The sequence below is a fragment of the Peromyscus leucopus genome, chromosome 16_21 (assembly GCF_004664715.2).
Source record: "Peromyscus leucopus breed LL Stock chromosome 16_21, UCI_PerLeu_2.1, whole genome shotgun sequence".
Taxonomy (NCBI): domain Eukaryota; kingdom Metazoa; phylum Chordata; class Mammalia; order Rodentia; family Cricetidae; genus Peromyscus; species Peromyscus leucopus.
In genome coordinates this window covers 38,061,501-38,083,963 of record NC_051084.1, presented here as the reverse complement: position 1 = coordinate 38,083,963, position 22,463 = coordinate 38,061,501, and the positions used below count along the sequence as shown (strand labels likewise).

The 22,463-nt window shown below is 53.7% G+C and overlaps 1 protein-coding gene across 3 annotated transcripts; it reads right to left on the bottom strand.

Moving 5' to 3' along the window:
- Window positions 1-1,168: 1,168 nt before the first annotated feature.
- On the bottom strand, window positions 1,169-21,606 carry LOC114690779 (tyrosine-protein kinase ZAP-70). Of its 3 annotated transcripts, XM_028865668.2 has the most exons (13): window positions 21,467-21,606; window positions 10,909-11,319; window positions 10,139-10,299; window positions 5,205-5,343; window positions 5,029-5,113; window positions 4,902-4,945; window positions 4,675-4,726; window positions 4,174-4,366; window positions 3,597-3,803; window positions 2,988-3,180; window positions 2,757-2,897; window positions 2,541-2,653; window positions 1,169-1,494 (listed from the first exon to the last, which is right to left on the bottom strand). In XM_028865668.2, exons 2-13 carry the CDS (start codon window positions 11,308-11,310, stop codon window positions 1,371-1,373), a joined length of 1,854 nt encoding a protein of 617 aa, XP_028721501.1. In that variant the 5' UTR covers window positions 11,311-11,319; window positions 21,467-21,606; the 3' UTR covers window positions 1,169-1,370. The 3 variants fall into 3 exon arrangements, with proteins under 3 accessions (XP_028721501.1, XP_037055609.1, XP_028721504.1); XM_037199714.1 differs by lacking the exons at window positions 10,909-11,319; window positions 21,467-21,606 and adding an exon at window positions 10,815-10,830; XM_028865671.2 differs by lacking the exons at window positions 10,139-10,299; window positions 10,909-11,319; window positions 21,467-21,606 and adding an exon at window positions 9,661-10,038.
- Window positions 21,607-22,463: the final 857 nt, after the last annotated feature.

Sequence of the window (22,463 nt, the reverse complement as noted above, 5' to 3'; positions counted from 1 at the left end):
TGGGGTGGGGGCAGAAAAATGGCTTTAGTGGCTAAGAATGCTCACTGCTCTTCTGGAGGGACCGAGTTTGATTCCCAGCACCAATGTCGGGCAGCTCATAACCTCCAGAAAGCACGTGCAACCTCCTCCCCAAGACACATACAGACACAGACACACGGGGGGTGGGGGGTTTGGGTGTACAGAGACACAATGAGAGAATGAAAACAAAAAGCGAAATCCCAGTGAGCTCTGCACCAGAACAAACCAGCCCTGCCTCAGCATCCATTCCTGGTTTCACACTACTCACATGTCAAGGCTCCGGAACTCCTCGCTGCTCTCAATCCCAGACAGCTCTCCTCCTGTGACCCCCATAAAACTTCCACAGGCTTTCCAGAGTGTCTGGAGACCCACCACAAATAAAAGCAAACTTTGCCTTCCCAGAATCCCCAGCAAATCTCCTCCTCACCTCTCATTGGCTCTGAATGTGATATGCCCACCCCCACTACCAAAAAAAAAGTCACACTGGCAAGGGAAGGGGGTATTGGTTAGCCACTGAGGGAGGAGCCGGTCCCACTGAGGGCACAGGTGGAACTGGAATTCTGGCTGCATTCCACCTCACCTGTTGGGTTATGCCCTCCAATACCCTGATTTCCTGTGTGGGGAAACTGAGGCAGTAAGACTTGGGGAGTTCTCAGCGGGGCTGAGCTGGCACTTATGATACCAAGTGGTAAGTTGGACCTCAGCTGTGACTGCCTGTGCCCAGGGGGAGAGGTGCCAACAACTGAGTCAGGACTGGGGATGAGGACTGCCCCCAAAAGGCTAGAAAACCTGTTTCAGTTGACTGGGGAGGGGGCGGGTCATCTGTAAAAAGCTCTCCAGGTGATCCTGGTGTGCAGCTGTTACAGACACACACGCCCACGGTGCGCAGTCCACTCGGGGATGCTGAGGCCCTGATGCACACACAGCCCTCAGACCCGCCCTGGCCTCCATTTCCCAGTTTCCCTGGCACCTCATTCACCTGAAGATAATCCTAGGGCAGACAAGGTCTCCCTACACCAGCCTGTCTTCCGTGGGGTCCCAATGGGGCTGGGCCTACCTAGGAGATCACTAAGTTCTTTCTTACCAGCCCCTTCCCCAACCCACCCCTTTCCAAGCCCCCTAGCCTTGAAAAGATTAGAGGACACTCAAATGAAGAGAAATGGAGTTTATTCCAATGAGGACAGAGACCGCCAGAGGACTCTTCGCTCCCACTAAGAAACAGAGGAAGTAAGACCTTGGGAGCACATGTCCCCTCAGCCCAGAGCCTCAGTACCGGGTGCTCCTGAACACAGCCCATCCTGGACCGAGTGTGAGGTCAGAGAAGAAAGGCTGGGTGTAGGGAGACCTGGGGCTCAGCCACACGCAGCCTCCGCCACCTGTCCACACTGTGGGGATCCCTCGGCCCTGCTGGCCAGGCTGTAGTAGTAGTTCCGCATGCGCTGTTCCACGGTCAGGAAGTCAGGACGGTCTTCCCACCTGTAGGGGTGGAGAGACCCAGAACTCAATGTCAGCCAGAGGGCAGGAAGGTATCAAGGGGTGGGGAGTTGGGGGTAGACTTTCAGGGCCCAAAGGAACAGGGTTGGATGAGGTCTCCTGGGTGTGAGAGCGATGGAATTCTGGGGTGTCTACTCCAAAACAAGTAGAGTTATTGGCTTCCAGAACACAGATAATCAGATAGTGTTGAGAGCTGTCCGGGAGGGTAGAGAAACACTGAGGGCCAGAGTGAAAGCTACTGCCCACAGGGAGCAGGGATGCTGGATGCAGCCATGTTGGGTATTGGAGCCAGGCACAAGTTTATATGGGGACAGATGTGGGGCTTGGGATGGAGATGGATCAAGGGTGAGCAGGCTTGACCAGCGGGGAGCTGTTCGTGGTCCTGGAGTGAGATTTGCTAGGTGCTAGCCTCTGGCTTGGTTGTACTGGGTGTTTTCTGAGGGAGCCTGAGTTAACATGGGTTGAAATAGGATGAATGGACCCATCCTGGTCAGCTGTACTGTTTCAAAGTCAATGCCCCGTCGTTTCGTGGAGTATCAAATGCTGGGATGTCATGTCTCATAGTCGTTATAGGTGACCCTTGTTTGGGTGCGTCGTTTATCGTCTGCTCTGGGTGGGGTTGTGGATGGGGGTTGAGTGTGTTAACTATTTGGGTCCTGCACAAGTGTCTTCCTGAGACCCTGGACGTGGAGTGTCGGCTGGTAGGGGCTGAGGACCAAGTGCAGGACATTCTTCCCAGGCGTGCGACACTAACAGCCTGCTGGGTGATGACAGTGTGGCTGTGGTGGTCCAGTACTGTCAGATCTGTGTGCTGGTGGTGGCAGGGCCCGTGGCTGCATCGCATGGCCAGTGTGCTGGGGAGCTAAGTACGGATGGGGATGGATTAAAGGGAGAATGTGCAGAGTCTGAGACGCGGGTGTGGACCTTTGAGGGGAATACTGGAGAGAGTTAAGATGACACTGATCGGGCATGAGGACTTCTCCCGTCCCAGGACCGAGTGACCAGACCCCCTCCCACCTGGAACTCACTTGTAGGTCCAGCAGTCGCTCATAAGTGAATACATTTCGGGCGGACACTCTGGCGGGCACTCCATCCTCTTGCCCTGCTTGATGAAGTCCAGGACCTCAGGCCCCTTCATTTTCTGCCCAGGCCAGGGACAAAGGCAAGTGTGTGTGTGAGGAGCCCGGGTCCCTCACATTGGTCCCCCTCCCCGGCCCGCCACGGCCCAACTCTGCCCAGCCTACTTTGTAGGGCTTCTGGCCGTAGGAGAAGGCCTCCCACATGGTGACCCCATAGCTCCAGACATCGCTGCGGCTGGAGAACTTCCGGAAGTTGATGCATTCGGGCGCGTACCACTTCAGAGGCCACTTCCCGGCGGAACGGGCCTGAGAAGGGGAGGTGCTGCTAGGACGAGACTCTGGGACCCCTGGCCCACCAGCCACCTCCACCTAGAGACCCCTGGGGGTGGCGCTTACCGTGTAATAGCTGTCGTCAGCACCCAGGGCCTTGGACAGGCCAAAGTCACTGATCTTGGCATAGTGCCGGTTGACCAGCAGAACATTCCGGGCCGCCAGGTCCCGGTGCACAAAGTTCTTCTCCTCCAGATACTTCATGCCCATGGCCACCTGGTGCAGCAGTTCAGCCACGTTGCTGACTGGGATCTCCTCCCTAGGGTAGGAGGGGGAGGGGGAGTCAGCCTCGGTTCCCATGGGGCATGGTGCGCAGCACAGAGAGTCTGGGCAGCGGTGAGGGGGCCGGCATCTAGAAAGCTCTTGTTGGCAGAGCCAGGTGCTAAATGCTCCGTAAGCAGCAGTCCGTTCGATGTTCACAGGAGCCTCGGGTACAGATCCCGCTATCATTGCCATGGTGCATGTGGGGAAACTGAGTCAGGGGCTCCACTTTGCAGTATGAGTGTGGGCATCAGAGTGCACCCAGGGCAGGCATTTGTCCATGAAGGAGTGAAGGCAAGTGGCATGCTGTGTGTGTGTGTGTGTGTGTGTGTGTGTGTGTGTGTGTGTGTGCATGTGTATGCGTACGCTCTGCTCCATCCCCCCCCCCATGCGAGGCCAGCCACCCAGGCTCACTTCTTTCCAATCAGGAACTTGTGCAGGGGCCCGCCGCCCGCCATCTCCATGACCAGCATGAGCGCCTCGGCCTGGCACACGCCGATGAGCCGCACGATGTAGGGGTTGTCAAGCTGGTGCATGATCTGGGCCTCCCGCATCATCTCATCCTTGTCAGCCTTCTCCGTACTGTGCTTCAGGACCTTGATGGCCACGTCGATCTGCTTCCTGCCAGGGGCACGGCCACACAGGCAAGTGTGGGTGTGAGCTGGGCAAGTGCGGGCCGCGCCTCCCTCTCCTCGTCCCCTGACTTCTATGGGGCACCCTCTGGCTCGCTGCCAGGGCATCCCATCCACTCCCCAAGATGCCTGGGACTACCTCAGCCCCCCAGGGAGATGCTATAACTTCAACTTAGCCAAGCCCCACCTCACCATCAGCATAGGCCAGTGTCTCTAGCCTTTCCACATAACCTTCCAGCCTGTCACACCCCACCCCAGAGTCTGCTTCTTTCTCAGGCAAGCTGTCATGAGAGAGACACCCCAGCTCCTACTGCCCCTGACTCTGATGCCCCCACCATGGCAGAAGCGGTCGGCCGTACTTGCGCATCCGGTAGACTCCCTGGCGCACGGAGCCAAAGTTGCCACAGCCAAGTTCAATATCGGCCACGAGGAGGTTCTCGCGCTTCAGGAAGAGCTTCTTGTCCTTGAGCTCCTCGGGGTCACTGTAGGGGCTCTCATACACGCTCGTGTCCATGGGCATCGGCCGTTGCTTTTCTGGGGATGCCGCACGGGCTGGGCATACACACAGTCAGTCATACACTCCCGGGTCAGACAAGGCGATGGGGAGGGGGACCCAGAGGGCAAGAGAAGCTCAGCCACACCAAACACATGGCCACAGGCCGTGATTTACCCACCCCGTGTGTCAGCATGCACCCAGGGTGGACAGACACACAGGCAGGCAAGCTGAGCACGATTGTGCACGGGACAGACCCCCGTCAATGGCCCTGGCTTGTCATTGCCGCTAAGTCCCACAGCCCGGCCAGGGACCCTGCTTTCAGTTGGGCCTGGGCCCACCCACACCTCCGCCTCTGCCCGCTCACCTGGTTCAGGGGTATATCCATCTGAGTTCAGGGTGTCCACACGTCTCTGAGGCTAGGGGTCACAGAGTCAGCCGCAGTCAGCCGGACTCAGCCCTTTTACAGGACCCATGCGCGCTGAGGACACCCCCAGGGACGGTCCCCGCTGTAACCATCTTCCCTCCACCCCGACCTCCCTGAAGTGATCCATCTGATACCCAAGTCCCAACCCTGAGGTGCCACGGGCTCACCTGAGTAAACGTGGACGGGTGGGCTGGGAGTGTGGGTGCAGCAGCTGTTGGGGAAGGGAAGGGACCGTGAGTGAGTACGGGACATGGCCTCCTGCACACTTATCTGCCTCCCGCCAGCTCCCCTCACCTTCAGCGCTGGCGCTGCTGTTGGGGCAGGCCTCCTTCAAGCGGTAGATGAGCCCATCCGCCTTCAGCTTGAGGTACTCCACCAGCTGTGGAAGGGGGTGTCAGGTGGGGCCTTCCCCAGCCCCGAGGGGCTCAGCAGCCCACCACGGGGTTCTCCTCGGAACACGGTCGGCCTACCTGCCAGAGCGTGTCGAACTTGGTGCCTTCGGGAATGCAGAACTTGCCAGCCTTGTCCTGGCTGATGAGATAGTGGTACACGGTTTTCCCATAGACCAGGGACAGCGCGTATGTACCCTGCTCCTTCCGGGGCCTCAGCCTGGAGAGGGAGGAAAGGTGTCACCCCTACAGCAATGGGGGGGGGGCTTTCCTGTGTCTCAGTTCCCTCTGCTAACACACGTGCTATGGGCTCCACAGCCAGAACCTCCCGAAGCAGCCACAGAGAATGGGAAAGCCACAGAAGGGTGCCACCAAACTTCTGCACCTTTTATGGGGACCATGGGGGAGAGGGGCAGAGAGGGCAATGCTGAGTATACAGGAAACATGAGGTAATCCGAAGGCAGACTTGAATCCACTGGCCCACAGTGGATATGGAGCCATGGGGGTGGATCACCCATACACAGGAGCCACCTGCTCCTCCACAGTGGTGAGATACTTGCTACACACTGGCAGACAGTCATCCCAGGAGGACCCAACCATCAGAGGTATTTTCAGCCATGTGCTTGGCTAACCATGGAGGGACAGAGGAACCCATAATCCTTGCGTGTGTATACACACACACACACACACACACACACACACATGCATACACACATTCCCACCATACCTGTACACACACATACACACACACACACACACACACACACACACACACAAAACTCCATGGCAAAGCCATTCAACACTTCAAACAACACAGCATCATTTGAGGAGTACTTGCCTACCCATGAATGACACTCAACTACTATGGTGGTCTGAATGAGAATGGCGCCCATAGGCTCACACATTTAAATGCTTGTTCCCTAGATGGTGGACCTGCTTGGGAAGGATTAGGAGGTGTGACCTCATTGGAGAAGGTGTGTCGCTGTAAAATGTAAGAACTGTGCCAAGTCAGAAGGACCTGGACACGGCCTCCACCACCCCATTCCATACCCAGACTTCCCATCTCTTCCTCCAAGGTCCAGCCTGATGAGTACCCCAGAACGCCCAATCCTTATTGCTCCACGACCTGCCAGATCTAGTCTGGGCTCCACAACTAGTGCCCCACCCTGGTCTGGCCACCTGTGCCTGCACTACAGCCGAGCTCTGGGCCTCCACAAAGACCTGCTGTAGCAGGAATCTTAAAAGTTCTTATTAATAAAATCAAACCTTAGGTGAGTTATTGGGGTCCATGCTGGTAGATCAGAGAGACAGAACAAGCCACAGCTATCTCACCTCGCCGGATCCTCAGCTGGTCTTGTCTCCTCAGACTAGAGGCCTCTGAGTCCTCATCCGGAATGGGTCTCAGCTGAATTACTGCTCAAAAGCCTGAATGCTTAACCAGCTAAAATCTTCTAGTTTCTGGTCCTCACGCCTTATATATCTTTTTGCTTTCTACCACCACTCCCTGGGATTAAAGGCTGGCTTTCTGGGATTAAAGGCGTGTGTCACCATGCTTGGCTATTTCCAATGTGGCCTTGAACTCACAGAGATCCAGAGGGATTTCTATCTCTGGAATGCTAGGATTAAAGGTGTGAGTGCCACCATTTTCTAGCCTTTGTATCTAGTGGCTGTCTGTTCTCTGACCCCAGATAAATTTATTAGAGTACACAATATTTTGGGGAACACAATACTACCACAACCTGCTCCTACCTGCAACCACCCACAGGTTGCTTGTGAGTCACCTTCACCACCCCACTATATACCCAGACTTCCTATGTCCTCCTCCAGGGTCTAGCCTAGTGAGTAGCCCTGACCTCCCCAACCATACCTTTTTTTTTTTTTCTTTTTGACCCACTAGATTTAGCCTGGGTCCCACAACTAGTGAACAGCCTAGTCTGGCCTTCCCTGCTGAGGAGCTCTAGGCTTGGCTCAGGACTGTCCCCAAACCACAGGACTCTCCAAGTCACAGCCAACCTTTCCACTCAAACCGATCTACCCCTACACTCCAGGCTCGGGACGGGAAGCATGTTCTTAGACCAGCCCAGTCCTCTGTCCACCTGGTCTCATTCCACCCAAGCCATTTCCAACCTCTGGACCCAGCCTTCCCCTAACCTGCTCTGCCCATAACAAATTCAGAACAAAGGAAGTCGCACACTCAAACTGCATCACAAGAGTACTAATATGAAAGATCAAGCCGGTCTCTCCTCTCCAGAACCCACCAGTTCTGAAGAAATGTTTGCCAATGAGAATTACCTAGATCAGAGGTTCTCAACTGTGGGTGATGACCCTCCTGTGGGGGTGGGGTGGAATGACCCTTTCACAGGGGTCGCCTAAGACCATCAGGAAAACACAGATATTTCCATTAAGATTCATAACAGTAACAAGATTTCAGTTATAAAGTAGCAACAAAAATAATTTTGTGGTTGGGGATCACCACAACGTGAGGAGCTGTATTAAAGGGACTCGGCATTAGGAAGGTTGAGTAAGAACTATTGTCCTAGAGGAACTCCAGGACCCAGAATTTAGTCCATCATAAACCTCCGCTGGGATGTGAAACTCCCAAAGAATCAATGAAAAAGTTAAAGTTTCAAAAATAAATAAATAGACCTCCTCTGGGAACTCAGGGGGGTTAAAGAAGACAAAAAGAAACAGCTGGATGGAATGAAGGAGAAAGAACTCCAGAATAACTGCCTGAGTGGTGGTCAAGAGAACACTAACATAAGATGATGGAAATAAATGATGACGACAATCCAGGATTGAGATGGAATTTAATCAGGAGATGGAAACATTGAAGAGAACTCAAGCCCAAATGAAGATGGAGTTGAAAAGGTCAATAACTCAACTAGAACCCTCCAAAGGAAGCCTTACACATAGAATGAACCAGGCAGAAGACAGAATATCAAATTTCAAAGATAAAATAGAGGCTCTACACCAAATCAGTGAGGAACATGAAAAAAAATTAAAACAGGAAATTTGGGACACCATGAAAAAAACCCTAGAATTATAGGCATAGATGAAGAAAAACCCCAAGTCAATGGCACAGACCAGATCTTCAACAAGACCATAGAGCAGAACTTCCTCAAACTAAAGAAAGACACACCCATACAGATACAAGAAACATCCAGAGCACCAAATAGACTGGACCAGAAAAGAAAGCCCCCATGGCGGATCTTAGTTAAAACATGCAGTAAACGTAACAGAGAAAGTGTAGTGAAAACTGCGAGAGGAATGTAGTCATGTGTAAGGGAAAAGCTGTCAGAATAAGAGCTGAGCTCCCAGGGAAAACTTTGAAAGCCCCGAGCACAGTGAAGAAGACAGCTCCCTCAAAAGCCTTAGAAATATCCCTCCAACTTACAGGCTAACTCTATCAGGTAGGGGAAAAATCTCAAAAACAATTTTTTTTTTAATGTATAAGATTTCTTACTATTTTTTAAATAATGCGTATGGAAGGTGGGGTATGTGTATGTGAGTGTGCTTGTCTGTGGAGGAGGCCAGAGGTGTTGGACCCCTGCCCCTGAGCTGCAGTTCCAGGTGAATGTAAACCACCCCGCAATGATGCTGGGAACCAAACTCAGGTCCCTCGGAAGAGCAGCACATGCTCTTAACCGCTGGGCCACCTCTCCAGCCCTGCACACATATGCTTTTTTTTTTTTTTTTTTTTTTTTTAATCCACCAACAGCAGAGTCCTGGAGAGAAGGGCATTTCTGGGGAGGACCCACAGATCTCAGTGTGTGGTGAAAATCAAGTCAGTTCCTCCAAGGGGATCCTGGGAAAGGGGCATCCCGGTGGTAGGAGGCAGAGCAATGATCGAACCCGGCAGGACGCAGGCACTCATGAGAAGGGTGGACCTGGGAATTGTCTCCCAAAGGTTCTTGAGGTGAACACACAGGGCTTGCCAGAGTCATGGGAAGAGGCAACCACCAACTTTCCCCATATGTGGATGCCTGAGTATTATCTGGACCACATTTATACACACACAAAAAAAAACAAAAACAAAAACAAAAAACCTTACACCCAAGCAAGAAAGCTGCCACTGGCAGTTTTCAAACGCCCAGCTTCAGAGGGTCTCCAACCATGACCCCAGCTGTGGCTCAGACACGCACAGACACAGTCACATAGGAACAAGAGCTGACATTTAACGCCATCTTGCTCATGTTCCTGCTTTACATGTATTAATTCATGTATTAATCCATGAGCTCCTTGACACAGGTCCCAGGCAGGTACTGCTAGAGGGCAGATTGAAGCAGTTGCTTCAACATCCCCGTGCCCCCAGAGCCTCTACCTCTCTCAGCATAAAAGTCAGGGCCACCCCCACCCCCCACTAATGACATCAGGAACACTGGTCTCAGTGTTCTCCAACATGCCAAGTTAATTCCTGCCTCTGGACCTTTTCACCTGGCCACCAGGTTTGTTAGAAGCACCCTGTACCCCAAAACATCTTTTCTATATTGTTTGGTTTGGCTTTTCTGGGGTGGGGGTCGAACCCAGGTCCTCTTACCTGCTAAGCAAAGGCTCCATCATGATCTACCTCCAACCCTCCTTCTGCAGCTCCTCTTTGACCTTCTCACATTCTGAAGTTGTCTTCTCAGTAAGCCTCCCTCGGCGGCCTCATTGTAGCCCCTTCGCACCCACCCTACACAGCGTTCACCTCCATCTGACGAGGGCTCTGTTGAGTTCCTGTCTCCTTGAGACAGTCACCTCTATCTAGTCATATCATTGCCTGCTACCCAGCCCAAGTCCCACAGCCTGCGGATGGCAAAAAGCTGGGCTCAACACAGATGCGCCAACTTTGGAGTCCTTCCAGCGTACTGCGAGGACGTTACCGTAACCAAGGACCCCTGCGCATGCGCACAGAGACACAGTCGCCCTATAGGCCCCGGTGCACGCTCAGGTCTACCCACCGGGCCCCCAGGATCTCAGCCAACAAGCCCCCCCCCCGGCCCCTCATCACCTGGAACCCCCCGTGTCCCACATACAGGAACTTGCCGTCTGTCTGCTGGCCGGAATAGAGTTTGCGTTCAGCCTCCTCGCGAGTCAGGCTGCTGTGGTACCAGGGCATCCGCTCATGGGCTGTGGTGGCAATGAGCTTCTCCACCTGGGGGGCCTGGCTGATGATGGCCTGTTCTAGTGCATCGCCCTGAAGACAGGAGAGGAGCGCTGTGGGCGTGGCCAAGTGGACGGCCACCGGAACCGGCTTGCATCTCTAGACTCTCCAGAACCCACCCCACTCAGCACAACTAGAGTGCATCTGCAAGCGGGTAAAGCGTAACTAACCTCCACGAGCCCTAAGGTCTCCCTCCTAACCCAACAAGGAGGCACTGTAGCCAGGCCTCACCGCCTAGCCCAGCTCGGAGCTCATCAACTTCAAGATCCGACACGATTTCCAGCTCAGGCACAGCACGTGATGTGAACTACAGCCCACCGTCCCTGTCTGCCATCCTACGGTAGGGCACACGCCCGCCCTTCACGGTCCTCTCTGTCACCTTCAAGCCCAGGAGGCGCCTCCACCTTTAAGCCTATCATAGTCGAGCACCACAGCATCGCTCAGGCTACGCAAGACAAATAACCACCATCGCCACCAAGCCGGACCTAATGTCCTCCTTCCAGGTCCCGGCCTCAACCAAGTCCTACACTTGCTTCCAAATCCCAGACCTTGGAGCATCTTGCAAACCAGTGAAGAAGACTCTGCAGCCGTCAGGCCACGCCACGCCCCCTCTGGCCACGCCCCCTCTGGCCACGCCCTCACCTCCAGCTTCCAGGTCTGGCGCACATAGTCGCGCACCATGGCATCGCGCAGGCAGTCGAAGACCCCGGGCTGCGGCTCCAGGCCGGGCGGCCGGTTGCACGGCTTCCGCAGGTTGCAGGGCAGCCCGTCGGGGTCTTGCGAGTAGAACTGGCAGAGCTCGGCTGGGCCGCAGTGCGCCTTCCCGCCCGCGATGGCGTAGGTGCCGTTGAGTTGGCGCTCGATGGGAAAGTGGTGGAAGCGCACGTCGTGCACCAGCGACAGCACGTAGCCCCCCAGCGAGCGCAGGCACTGGCGCAACAAGAACAGCCCGTCGGCCATGCCTGCCAGCTTCAGGTGCTCCTCGGCCTCGGCGCGCGAGATGCTGCCGTAGAAGAAGGGCAGGTGCGCCGCGGGGTCGGGCATCGCCGGGCCCTGTGGGTGCAGAAAAGCATGCAGAAAAGCGTCAGGACCCGCAGCCCTTCCCGAACCCCGGCCGTCAGCGCCGGAGAGAGCCCACAAGGATGGACATCTATGGGGTATAGCCAGAGGCACCTCATCTTTGCACCGGAGTCGGTTCCAGAGCGGAGTGGCAGTGTCCTGGGCACCCATCCGGGTCTGAAACCCACGTCGGACTCTTCAGAATCCCATGCACAGAGCATCCGGACACCCTAGAGGTCCCTATGCCTGAACCAACCCTTCATTTCCCAAACACATGGGTCGTTTTGTTTGTTTGGGTTTTTTTGTTTTTTTGTTTGTTTGTTTGTTTGTTTTTTGCTTTTCAAGCTAGATGCTGAGGATATTACCTATAAAATATTGTCGTTCCCTGCTCTCTTGAAAGCCACACAAACTGAGAAGGCATCAGTCAGTAATGTGATAGACAAGAATGACCATTACCGTTGCAGATTAAGGTCAGGGTTTTTAAGAGTGGTGTTAGAAAGAAAAGAGGTTATAGCTAGAATGGCCACCTCCTTTGAGCCCAGAGCAGAAGGATGAGGAAGAGCCACCTCCTCAAAAACCATGAGGGGAGAGAGTCAGGCAGAGCAAGGCTAACAAGCATCTCATCAGAGAACCTGGCCCCAGCCTTCCCCACTTCCCAGTGGGTGCCCTCAACCCTATAATTCCCCTTGCCCTGGCCCTCGGCTTTGCTGAACCAGTTTCAGAAAGCATGAGTTAACCTGAATATCCATCCCTAGAGAGATGGTTAAGAGTCAGGATTGAACTCTGATGTTAGTTCTGATGCAGCCGTTAAACAACATGAGATGTGTGGTTGGGGGAGAAAAGAAATGTGGAGGGGTGGGAGGAGGGAGGGGGAGACAGGCATGGTGGCTCCTGTCTGTAATCCCAGCGTTTGGAGGCTGAGGCAGGAGGCTCACATGAATTCAAGGTCAGCCTGGTATGTATGTATGTATACATGGATGTGTATGTATGTATGTTATGGATGGATGGATGGATGGATGGATGGATGGGTGGTGGGTGGGTGGATGGGTGGGTGGGTGGGTAGGTGAGTGGGTGGGTGGGTGGATGGATGGGTTGGTGGTAGGTGGATGCATGGATGGATGAGTGGATCAATGGGTGGGTGGATGGATGGATAGATGATAGATAGATAGATAGATAGATAGATAGATAGATAGATAGATAGATGAAAGAATCTGATAGGCAAATAGTTTACAATTGTCTATCTGAAGTGCCTGGAATGATGCTAGTGTCCTGTCATGTTAGGGCTTGGGGTACACCAGTGTTTGAATTAATCAAAACCCAGTGTGCACTAAAGATTCATTGTATTTGCTCCTTTAGGGAGAACTACTCAGTACTGAGCCCCAGCTGCAGATCTGCATACAGATGTTCAGGCTGTGGTGGGTGCTGTGACTGTAGTGTTGAAAAACATCTACAGTATAGACAACAGATGGGGGGGGTGCAGGTAAGAGGGTTGTCAACTCTTGTTATGTACAGCAGTTCTAGAAAAATCTCTGCAAACACTGAATTAGTGACTACTGAAGATCAGATGCAGGCTTAGATTCCCTGGCCATGTGGCCAATATGTAACTGTTGGGGAGGGAGGTTAATGTGGGGTTTCATATAGCCCAGGTTGGCCTTGAACTCACTATGCTGCTGAGACTGTTTGAATTCCTGGTTCTCCTTGCCTCCACCTCCCATGTACTGGGATTATAAACCTGTGCCAGTACACCAGGCATAAAGGTACAGCCTAGGCTGACCTTGAACTTGTGATTCTCCGTCTCATCCTCTTCAGCATTTGCCTACCATCAGCAGGTTCCCATCACGGCTGTCTGTACTGCGCGCGAGCGCCTTATTGAATACACATTGTTGGGCTACAGCTGGACCTCTGTAGTAGAACATCTGCCTGGCATGGGAAGGCCCAGGAAATGTGCCACCCCACAAAAACAAGAGCCCCATATGGCTCACGCTCAGTGGTGACGTTATCATCAGTGACTCAATATTCTTTCCATTCTGTGTGTATCTGCAAATTGTGGGAAAACACCACATTATTTTGAGGATTGCAAAGTTCAGCTATCAGGTGAATTCTCAAACACGGAATCTGTGAATAATGAGGGCCACTCTCTATGAGAAGCAGAGCAAAATGTCTATAGAATCCAGGGGTGAACAGGAAAAGACAATTCATTCTTTCCATTCTCTGTATTCTTGTTTTTATGCAATGTTGGGGAGGAAAGTTAGTTCATCATAACAATTACTTGTTATCTACTTAGCTGACCCAGGAAGGCCTCTTGGGCATAAACTATGATAAAGAAGGGACTCAGTGTCCTTCTTATACACACAAGGGCGGGGGGTAGAAGCATACATAGACTTGGTAGATGTGTCCAGGGATGGACAGAGATGGTGGCTGAGGCTGAGAAAGATGCTTGGATGGGACCAGGCCAAAGCCTCAGTCTGGGCAGCTGGGGGCTGCTGATCACAGGGCACAAATATGGGGTGGAAAGCCAGGCTTGACAGGTCTCTGGATGCCCACCCCCAACAGTCAATGGCAAGCAGTGATCAGAAGCCCGCATGATCAACGGTGCTGTCTATTTTTACCTGGAGAAGGGTGATGTCTAAACTGGCATAATGACACACACCTGTGATCCCTGCACTTGGGAGGCTGAGGCAGGAGGATTGAGCTCCAGGCCAGCCTGGGTACAATACAGAGTTAAGGCCAGCTGAGAGAGTGAGACCCTGTCCCAGAAAACCACACAATGAAAGGGAGGGAAGGGCGAGAGGGAGGATCTTTTCATTTTTTTTTTTTTTTTTTTTTTTTTTTTTTTTTTGGTTTTTTGAGACAGGGTTTCTCTGTGTAGCTTTGCGCCTTTCCTGGAACTCTCTTTGGAGACCAGGCTGGGGATCTTTTCATTTTTAAGATCATTTTATATATATGAGTGTTTAGTGGACATGTATGTCTGTGCATCATGTGTGCATGCCTGGTGGCCATGGGGATCAGAAGAGGGTGGAGTCATACACAGTTATGGGCCCCCATATGGATGCTAGGAGTCACACCCAGGTCCTTTAGAAAAGCTCTTAATCACTGAGCCATTGCTCCAGCCCCAGGAGACCCTTTAAAAAAAAAAGTCTTTGAAGAGAGTATTCCATGAGACTATTTGAAACAAGTCACAGGCTCCTTGAAAAAAAACAAAATGGGGGTTGGGGATTTAGCTCAGTGGTAGAATGCTTGCCTAGCAAGCATAAGGCCCTGGGTTCGGTCCTTAGCTCTGGGAAAAAAAAAAATAAAATAAATAAATAAATAAATAAATAAATAAATAAATAAATAAATAGAGAGAGAGAAAAAAAATGGAACCTGACAGAAAAACCTCCACAGGAGTGTTATAGGAATTTTATTCATAACTGTCAAAAGTTGAAAGTGCTGTAACTATCTCCCAACAGGCAGAGAAGCGGATGCCTACAGAGTGAGCAGACACAGCGGCTGTGAATCGGGATCCGGCCAGAACTGCGGTGTGGAGACCATGTCAGTGGCATCGGGTGGGGGTGACCACAGGGGCCTGAAGGAACTGGGGAACAGTCTCACCACATGGTCTACATGTTCCAGTATGACTCTACCCATGGCAAGTTCCAGGGCACAGTCAAGGCTGGGAGCGGGAAACTCATCAACGGGAAGATCATCTCCATCTTCCAGAGTGAGAGGTCACCAACATCAGATCGGGTGACGCTGGTGCCGAGTATGTTGTGGGTTCTACGGGTACCTTCACCACCGTGGAGAAGGCCAGAGCACACTTGAGGGGATCAGAGCTCTTCCGTGGGGTGGTCTGTGGACCACTCTGTGTGGGCTGGAAGGGCAGCTGGGAGGTTTAGACAGGCTGCGGATGTCGGCGGTAGCGGGAGCAGGAAAACTTACGTGGGCCAGGTTGGCTCTACCGGTCCCCCGCTCTCAGACTTCCACCCACCTCTCATCCAGCCTGGTGTCCTGCTCCACCCCTGGCTACTCCGGCACCGACACCATCATCAACAGAGTGAGAGAAGCACCCGCTCTTCAGTGCCAGGTCCTCTGAGTGATGGGTATCATGTCCCCTCCCTCCTGCTCGACCTCCCATCTCTCTGGTCCTTACAAACTCCCTAGCTTAGCCCCCTTGGGCCCTGATACTTCCTATGGGCTTATTTGTGTTCTCTACCCCCCTCCCTCCCCTCCCCCTCTCCTCCTTCCTTAAGTCTTGCCCCCGTACTTGGTCATCCTGTCAGGAGCTCACAGGCTGAACACGCACCTCTCCCCCAAGCCAGATCTCTAGCCTGATGTTCGTTGGTGTTCCCAATACCTCCTTTGATCTCTACCAACTGTTTCTATTAATACAAACGGAGATGCAGATCTCACTCGCGGAATGCCTGTGGTTAGCTAAGCCCCGACAGTCTGTTTCCACTTGAGCTGAGCTCTGGGGTCCGCAAGCTGCTCCTAGGTGATTCTTCACCACAGCCTCTTCTGCTTGAGAACCAACTATGCCTCCCTCATCGGATCGAAACTCCTCCGCCCTCGGCCCCAACCAGGCTGAGTTACTTGCTCCCTTTGGACTCGCTTCCAGATGTTCACCCCTGCAGCACTCCACTGAATGTGTCCTCCCTGGCCCTCTCTGTCTCCCCCAACCCAGCTAGCCCCTCCTGGGCAACTCCTAAAGCTGCTTTACAGTGTGTGAGGCTGAAGGATGTGGGGTTGGGGGCGGGAGGGGGGCTTGTCTGGTGGTAGGGTCTGTAACAAGACTGGCCTCTGGAGCAGGAAACTGTGGCAGGAAGCTGTCAGTCACGTGGCTTGAGCATCTCGGCCCTGCAGGGCCACAGGTGCAGCCTGGGTAGTCAGAAGTTGGTTAGAGAAGAGGATCTGGGGAAGGCTGGTTCTCAGAGTCTAGTCCAAGGCTACAAGCCAAGATTGGTATCTAAGACCAAAGGCCAAGGTGGCCCAGAGGCAGGAGTTTACCCTGTTTCTACTCCACCCACCTTCCCACTCCTGGTGACAGTTATTATGATAATCCTGCCCTGCTGACAGGCAGCCAGTGTGGTGGGGGGCCCTGGATCCCTGTGTCTGCCTCCCACCTCCCTGGCCTTTCTGGTCCATCCTCATCCTATTCATGCAACATGGTGGCCAAGTCTTTAGAGACACTGTAGCCAGAGTCTTTAGAGACACTGTAGCCAGTGATGCTGAGGCCATCAGAGGAAGACAGAAGCAGAAGACAAAAGGCTAGGAGCAAGATGCTGGCACAGGTCTTTATGTCTCCCATCTGCAGGCCAGGCCACTGTGGCAGAACTGCTCCCAAGAGCCGGTTCACCCGCAGCCTCCCAGTGTGAACCAAGACTCAGGGCCAGTTCACCACACTGTCTGTCCTGAGTTGTGTCCTTCAAACCCACCAGGACCCTGGGTCCAGCCTGGGCTGACCCAAGGGCTTAGTTGGGGAAGAGAGGAGGCAAGGCTTGGGTTAAGAAGCCTGTTATGGCCTTTGATCCTTCCCATTCTAGGATTATAGCCACATATTCTCCCACAGTGCCCTGAGACACAACAGCGAGGGCCAGAGTAAATGGACAAAGCTGGATTGCACACCTAGTCACCAGGGCTGCCTTCCGCTCTGCAAAGTGGGTACTGTCGCCATCAATGACCCCTTCATTAACCTCACCACATGGTCTACATGTTCCAGTATGACTCTACCCATGGCAAGTTCCAGGGCACAGTCAAGGCTGGGAGCGGGAAACTCATCAACGGGAAGATCATCTCCGCCTTCCAGAGTGAGAGGTCACCAACATCAGATCGGGTGACGCTGGTGCCGAGTATGTTGTGGGTTCTACGGGTACCTTCACCACCGTGGAGAAGGCCAGAGCACACTTGAGGGGTGGAGTCAAGAGGGTCGTCATCTCTGCGACCTTAGGCTGATGCCCCTATGTTTACAGTGGGTGTGAACCACAAGAAGTAGGATGACTCATTCAAGATTGCCAGCAGTGCACCCCCACCAACTGCTCAGCCCGCCCTGGTCAATGTCATCCATGACAACTTTGATATTCTTCAGGGACTCACGGCCACACTCCACGCCATTACCACCACCCAGAGAAGACTATGGATGATCCCTCTGGGACACTGTGGCCTGAGGCTCTGAGGATGCCCAGGACATCATCTCTGCATTCACTGGCACTATGAAGGTTGTAAATCATCCCAGCACTGAGCAGGAAGCTCACGGCCCTTCCACAGGTATACCACTAATATGTCTGCCGTGGATCTGACCGGGCCACCTGGTTGCCAAATCCAGCTGGTGAAACAGGCATCAGAGGGTCTCCTGAAAGGCATCCTGGGCTATACTGAAGACCAGGTTGTCTGCTGCCACTTTAACAGAGACCCACATGCCTCCAACGTTGACACTGGAGCTGGCATTGCCCTCGGTGGCCACCTTGACGAGCTCATCTCCTGGTATAACAAGTTCTTACCACTCACCTATAGTCCTAGTCTCCCCGGGGCCTCCTCTTTTGTGGGTAGGTCTCAAGACAGGGTTTCTCTGTGTAGCCTTGGCTGTCCTGGAACTCACTCTGTAGACCAGGCTGGCCTCAAACTCAGAGATCCGCCTGCCTCTGCCTCCTGAGTGCTGGGATTAAAGGCGTGTGCCACCACTGTCTGGCTCACACTTTATTTTCTTGAATCAAAGCCTTGCTATATTCCAGGCTGACCTTGAATTTACGGTCCTCCTGCCTGTGCCCCCCCAAGTGCTCAGATTACAGGCATATCTCACTACACTCTGTCTCGCATATTTCCTCTTACTCATCCACAATCCCCAGGTCTCTGCTCTAGGCCCTGGTGCTCTCCCCAGCCCTCTCCCTCCGACCGACCGCCTATTACCCACAGTCTCCCTGAAGCCGTGCTTGCTTAATTCCTAGGCCACTCTGAGCTCCCCACAACAGAGGCAGCACAGGTATTTGTCACTCAGTAGGGTGCCATCTTGATTACATGATAAGCACCAGGGACCGCAATTAGATGTACTGAATATGCCCTGAGGGTGTCAGCCCACTTCCTGGTTTTCCTGACATAGGGTAGATTTGAGTCACACCGTCTCAGATCTTCTAGTAAATGGCAGTGGTGTGGATTGAGGCATAGAGCGGAGCTCCCCACTGCTCTTAGTCGGTGGAGCTGCAGACTGCAGGTGCCACGCACAGGGCCTGGCTCCTTCCTGTGTTAGCACACCCACTCCGCCTTCCCTCAGCCACGGGAGCCTCTTTAGGTTATTTGCTCAAGTCCCTCCCTCTGTGGGGCTGCAGCAATCACGCTCTGAGCTCAGGGCCTCTGCTCTGCTTATGCCCTGTTCCTCCGCTTCATTCAGGTCTGTTCCCTGGCCGCCCCCTAGCACAGCCTCCCCTTGGCGCTCCATCCCAAGCCCAGCTCATTGTCCTTCACCACTAAATATGGTACACGTGTATCAATATGCTGACATCTTTATCCCCTGCATGCCGCAAGTGCAGAATGTTTGCATTTTCATTGGCCACGAATACTGGGGAGCCAAGGGCTACAATCGGCTGTGATGGGCAGGGGCACCCCTTCAAGAGCCTGGCAAACAAGAGGGTCACAGGAAGGTCTGGGAGATAGCGTGGGGGCTTCACCCACTAGCACACAGGGCACAGTAGACTTGCTCAGGGGCCTTAGGCCACCCCATGCCCTTGTCCTGGCCACATGCTTCATGTTTCTAGCTACTCCTTCCTGCTAGGAAGTTCCTGGTTCCCAGGTTTCCACCACCCTCCCCAGGCTACATCAAGTACCTGGGAGGCACAGCCTCCCACATCCCGGTCCTGATGGCCACCATGGTCACCGTCGGTCAGATCTTCTGCTCCTGTCTGTGCCTGGCTCCTCAAGGCACATCCACATAGCCAGTTTTCTGTTACAGCCGCCACTCACTGCCACACTGAGAACAAAGCCAGATGTTCCCTTACGGGGTTGTGTGACATCCTTTAGGAACTACTCCGCTTACCCTGCTCCTCGGCACAATTGCTACATGGAACCATTACTCCCATCCCTCAGCTGGGGAAACTGAGTCTCAGAAAGGCTGATGTCACGCACCCAATCTGACCCACGGTCTCTCAGGCCCAGTTGAAACTGACACTGATGTCTCTAATTAACATCCCTATGGCAGAATCCAGAGCTGATCCAAGCCCCAGGGGACTCCATGTCCCCAAAGACCCCAATACTGCAGTTGAAGTACTTGGACTGTCAAGGCCTAAAGAGTTGGGCTGCTGGGGACCAGAGATGGGTCTCCAAATCCAGCACTCTGAGCATCTGTTAATCGATGGGACAATGTCCCTCCACCCTCTGAAGTAAGGTAAGTCCTCCAACCCCAGCCTGGGTGCTAGGACTGTGTGACCCATAAGCAAGGCAGTTTCTGCTCTCTGGTCTCAAGCTATAGGACAATAAAAGGACACAGGACAGGGCCCTGTAGAGTCGAGGGACTGACGAGGGAAGGGCTGTGCTGTGTGTGACAGGGTGTTTGACAACATTCTTGGCATCTGTCCGTTGCACGCCTGGATTACCCAAGTCAGTATCCAAAACGTCTCCAGACATTAGCAGCTGGCCCTGGAGACGGGGGTGTCAGTTGGCTCTAAATCAGAATCACTCCCCTTCCTATGGTCCTGGGACCTGAGGGGGGGAGGGGGGGTCGGTATGGGGTGGTCCGGGTGCTGCAGGCCCCCTGGAAGTTTCCAGAATCGGTGGAGATCAGAGCCTGGGACCATCAAGAGCTAATGATAACAATTAGCACCATAACAACCAACTATATGGTGCCTACTATGTCCCTGATCAATTGGCACCGTGGCAACCAATGATATGGCTCCTGCTATGCCCCTGAATGCTAGCTAGTGTATCCCCTTAACCCGTAAGAGAACCTGTGAAGGAGGCGCGGAATACAGAAGCTGTGAAACCACAGAAAGGTGGAGTGACTCCCCTGAGGTCACACAGCAAGTAGCAGGCAAACCCAGACGGCCCCAGGCCCCCTGGCCCTCCAGCGTGGACATCGGTCAACCCCATCCAGGCTGCTTGCCCACCAGGGAACCTGCCAGCCTTGCCCAGGTGAGACAAAAACACTTTGAGATTTGAAGAGAGTCTTCGGTTTGCCAGAGGAACCTCCGCAGGTGGCACCTAAGGTCTTCCATCCTAGGAGTTCCTGACCCTAGTCTTTCAGCAAGGCCTTAGTAAGCACCTACTGTGTGCTTGATGCTCTAGCTAAGAGGAGAGCAGCGAACATCACCGTGACCTGTTCACCACACAGAGCCCTCTTATTTCCCGCCAAGACCCTGCCTCTCCCAGCCTCTTGCTCAACAAACAAGCCAAGCATGTAATGGGCAGCCACTTTGTATCTGCTTTTAAAACACACACACACACACACACACACACACACACACACACACACACACACACACAAAGCAAGGCTCAGAGAGGCCAAGACACTTGTCAAGGACACACAGCCATCAAGCAGAAATCGAGTGCTTGGCTCCTTTACCTCTGGCTCTGCCTACAAGTGGAGCCTGACTTGAGTCCCTCACCGATGATGCCACTGGCATCTTGTTGTTCAAGCTCACAGTCCTGTTGGACCAGCAGCCTGCTTCTCGCTGCTTCCTGGAGCCAATGAGCTGTTCCAGCAGGGGCCCAGGGACCCAGAAAGCATCTTTTATCCAAACACACTACAGTGCCGGCACCCCACAGGCGACCTGCTTCCCCGGCGATGCCCATCACCCCCTTCTCCAGCTGGAGACCACCCAGCTCAGTCCTTTAGATCCCTCTCATGCTACCTGGTGGCCTCCTGGCTCACAGCCACCCCTCTGTCCTTGGCCACCAGAAGCGGGCCACCTTCAGGATTGGCTCCATCCCACGGCTCCATCCCAGCGGCCTGACCACATGCTATGTGATCCAAGCCAGGAGGCCACCTTGTAGACCTGTCCCCACCTCTAGGGCCTACCCCAGCCCAGCCTCAGGCCCTGTGGTCCCCACCCTCCTCACACAGAAGTGAGGGTAAGACCCTTACTTCTTACCCTCACCCAGTTCACTCACCATCCTCCCTCCGGTCACCTTGGATGGTCATGGTAACCATGCATGGGGCAAAAGCCAGAAAATGGCCACTCACCTGGACACCCCCGGCAGTACCACAGCTCACAGGGCACGGCAGGGCCTAGCCGGGAGGCCTGGTGTCCCCCGGAGCTCTTTTTTCTCACTAACAGCTCTCTCTGCAGCTCAACCTATTTCCTTGCCGCGAAGACAGGAAAGAGAGCTGTGTTTGAAGATGACGTTGAAGCAACAAAATGCTGTGTTCAAGGAAAATCACAGGCCACACGCTCCTGGCGGGGCAGAGCGCATTTCCGGGGGGCCACGCAGTGTCAGCCACAAGGGGTCAGGAACAGAAGAGGAAGGCGAGGATTGCAGCAGCCAGGACTCCTAGGCTCCTGGGCGCAGGCTGCTGCTGTCCACAGTGAGCCCCCAACCTGAGGGAGAGAGGAAGGGACCTGGAGTGCTGAGAGAGAGGGGTAAATTCTGGAAAGGAGGGGTCCCCAGAGTGTGCCTGTCCTAGTTAAGGTTACTCCCGCTGAGATGAAACACCATGACCAAAGCAACTTGGGGAGGAAAGGGCTTATTTGGCTCACACTTCCACATCACGGTGGATGATTGAAGGAAGTCAGGACAGGAACTCAAGCAGGGCAGGAACCTGGAGGCAGGAGCTGATGTAGAAGCCATGGAGGGGTGCTGCTTACAGGCTTTGCTCCGCATAGCTTGCTCGGCTTGCTTTCAAATAGAACCCGGGACCACCAGCCCAGGGGTGGCCCCACCCACAATGGGCTGGACCCTTCTCCATCAATCACTAATTAAGAAAATGCCCTTACAGGCTTGCCACAGCCCAGTCTATGGAGACATTTTCTCAATGGAGATTTCCTCTGCTCAGATGACTATAGTTTATGTCAAGGTGACAGAAATCTTCGCAGCACAGAGCCCAGCTTTCCTCTCCCTAGAGGAAGCGTACTGGAGCTGGTCTCTGGTGGAACCCTAGAGGACTGACATTCTACGGGCAGGCTGGCACGGGGGAACGGGACCCCACTCGGGCAGTGCCCTAAAGCTGGGGTTGGTGAGTC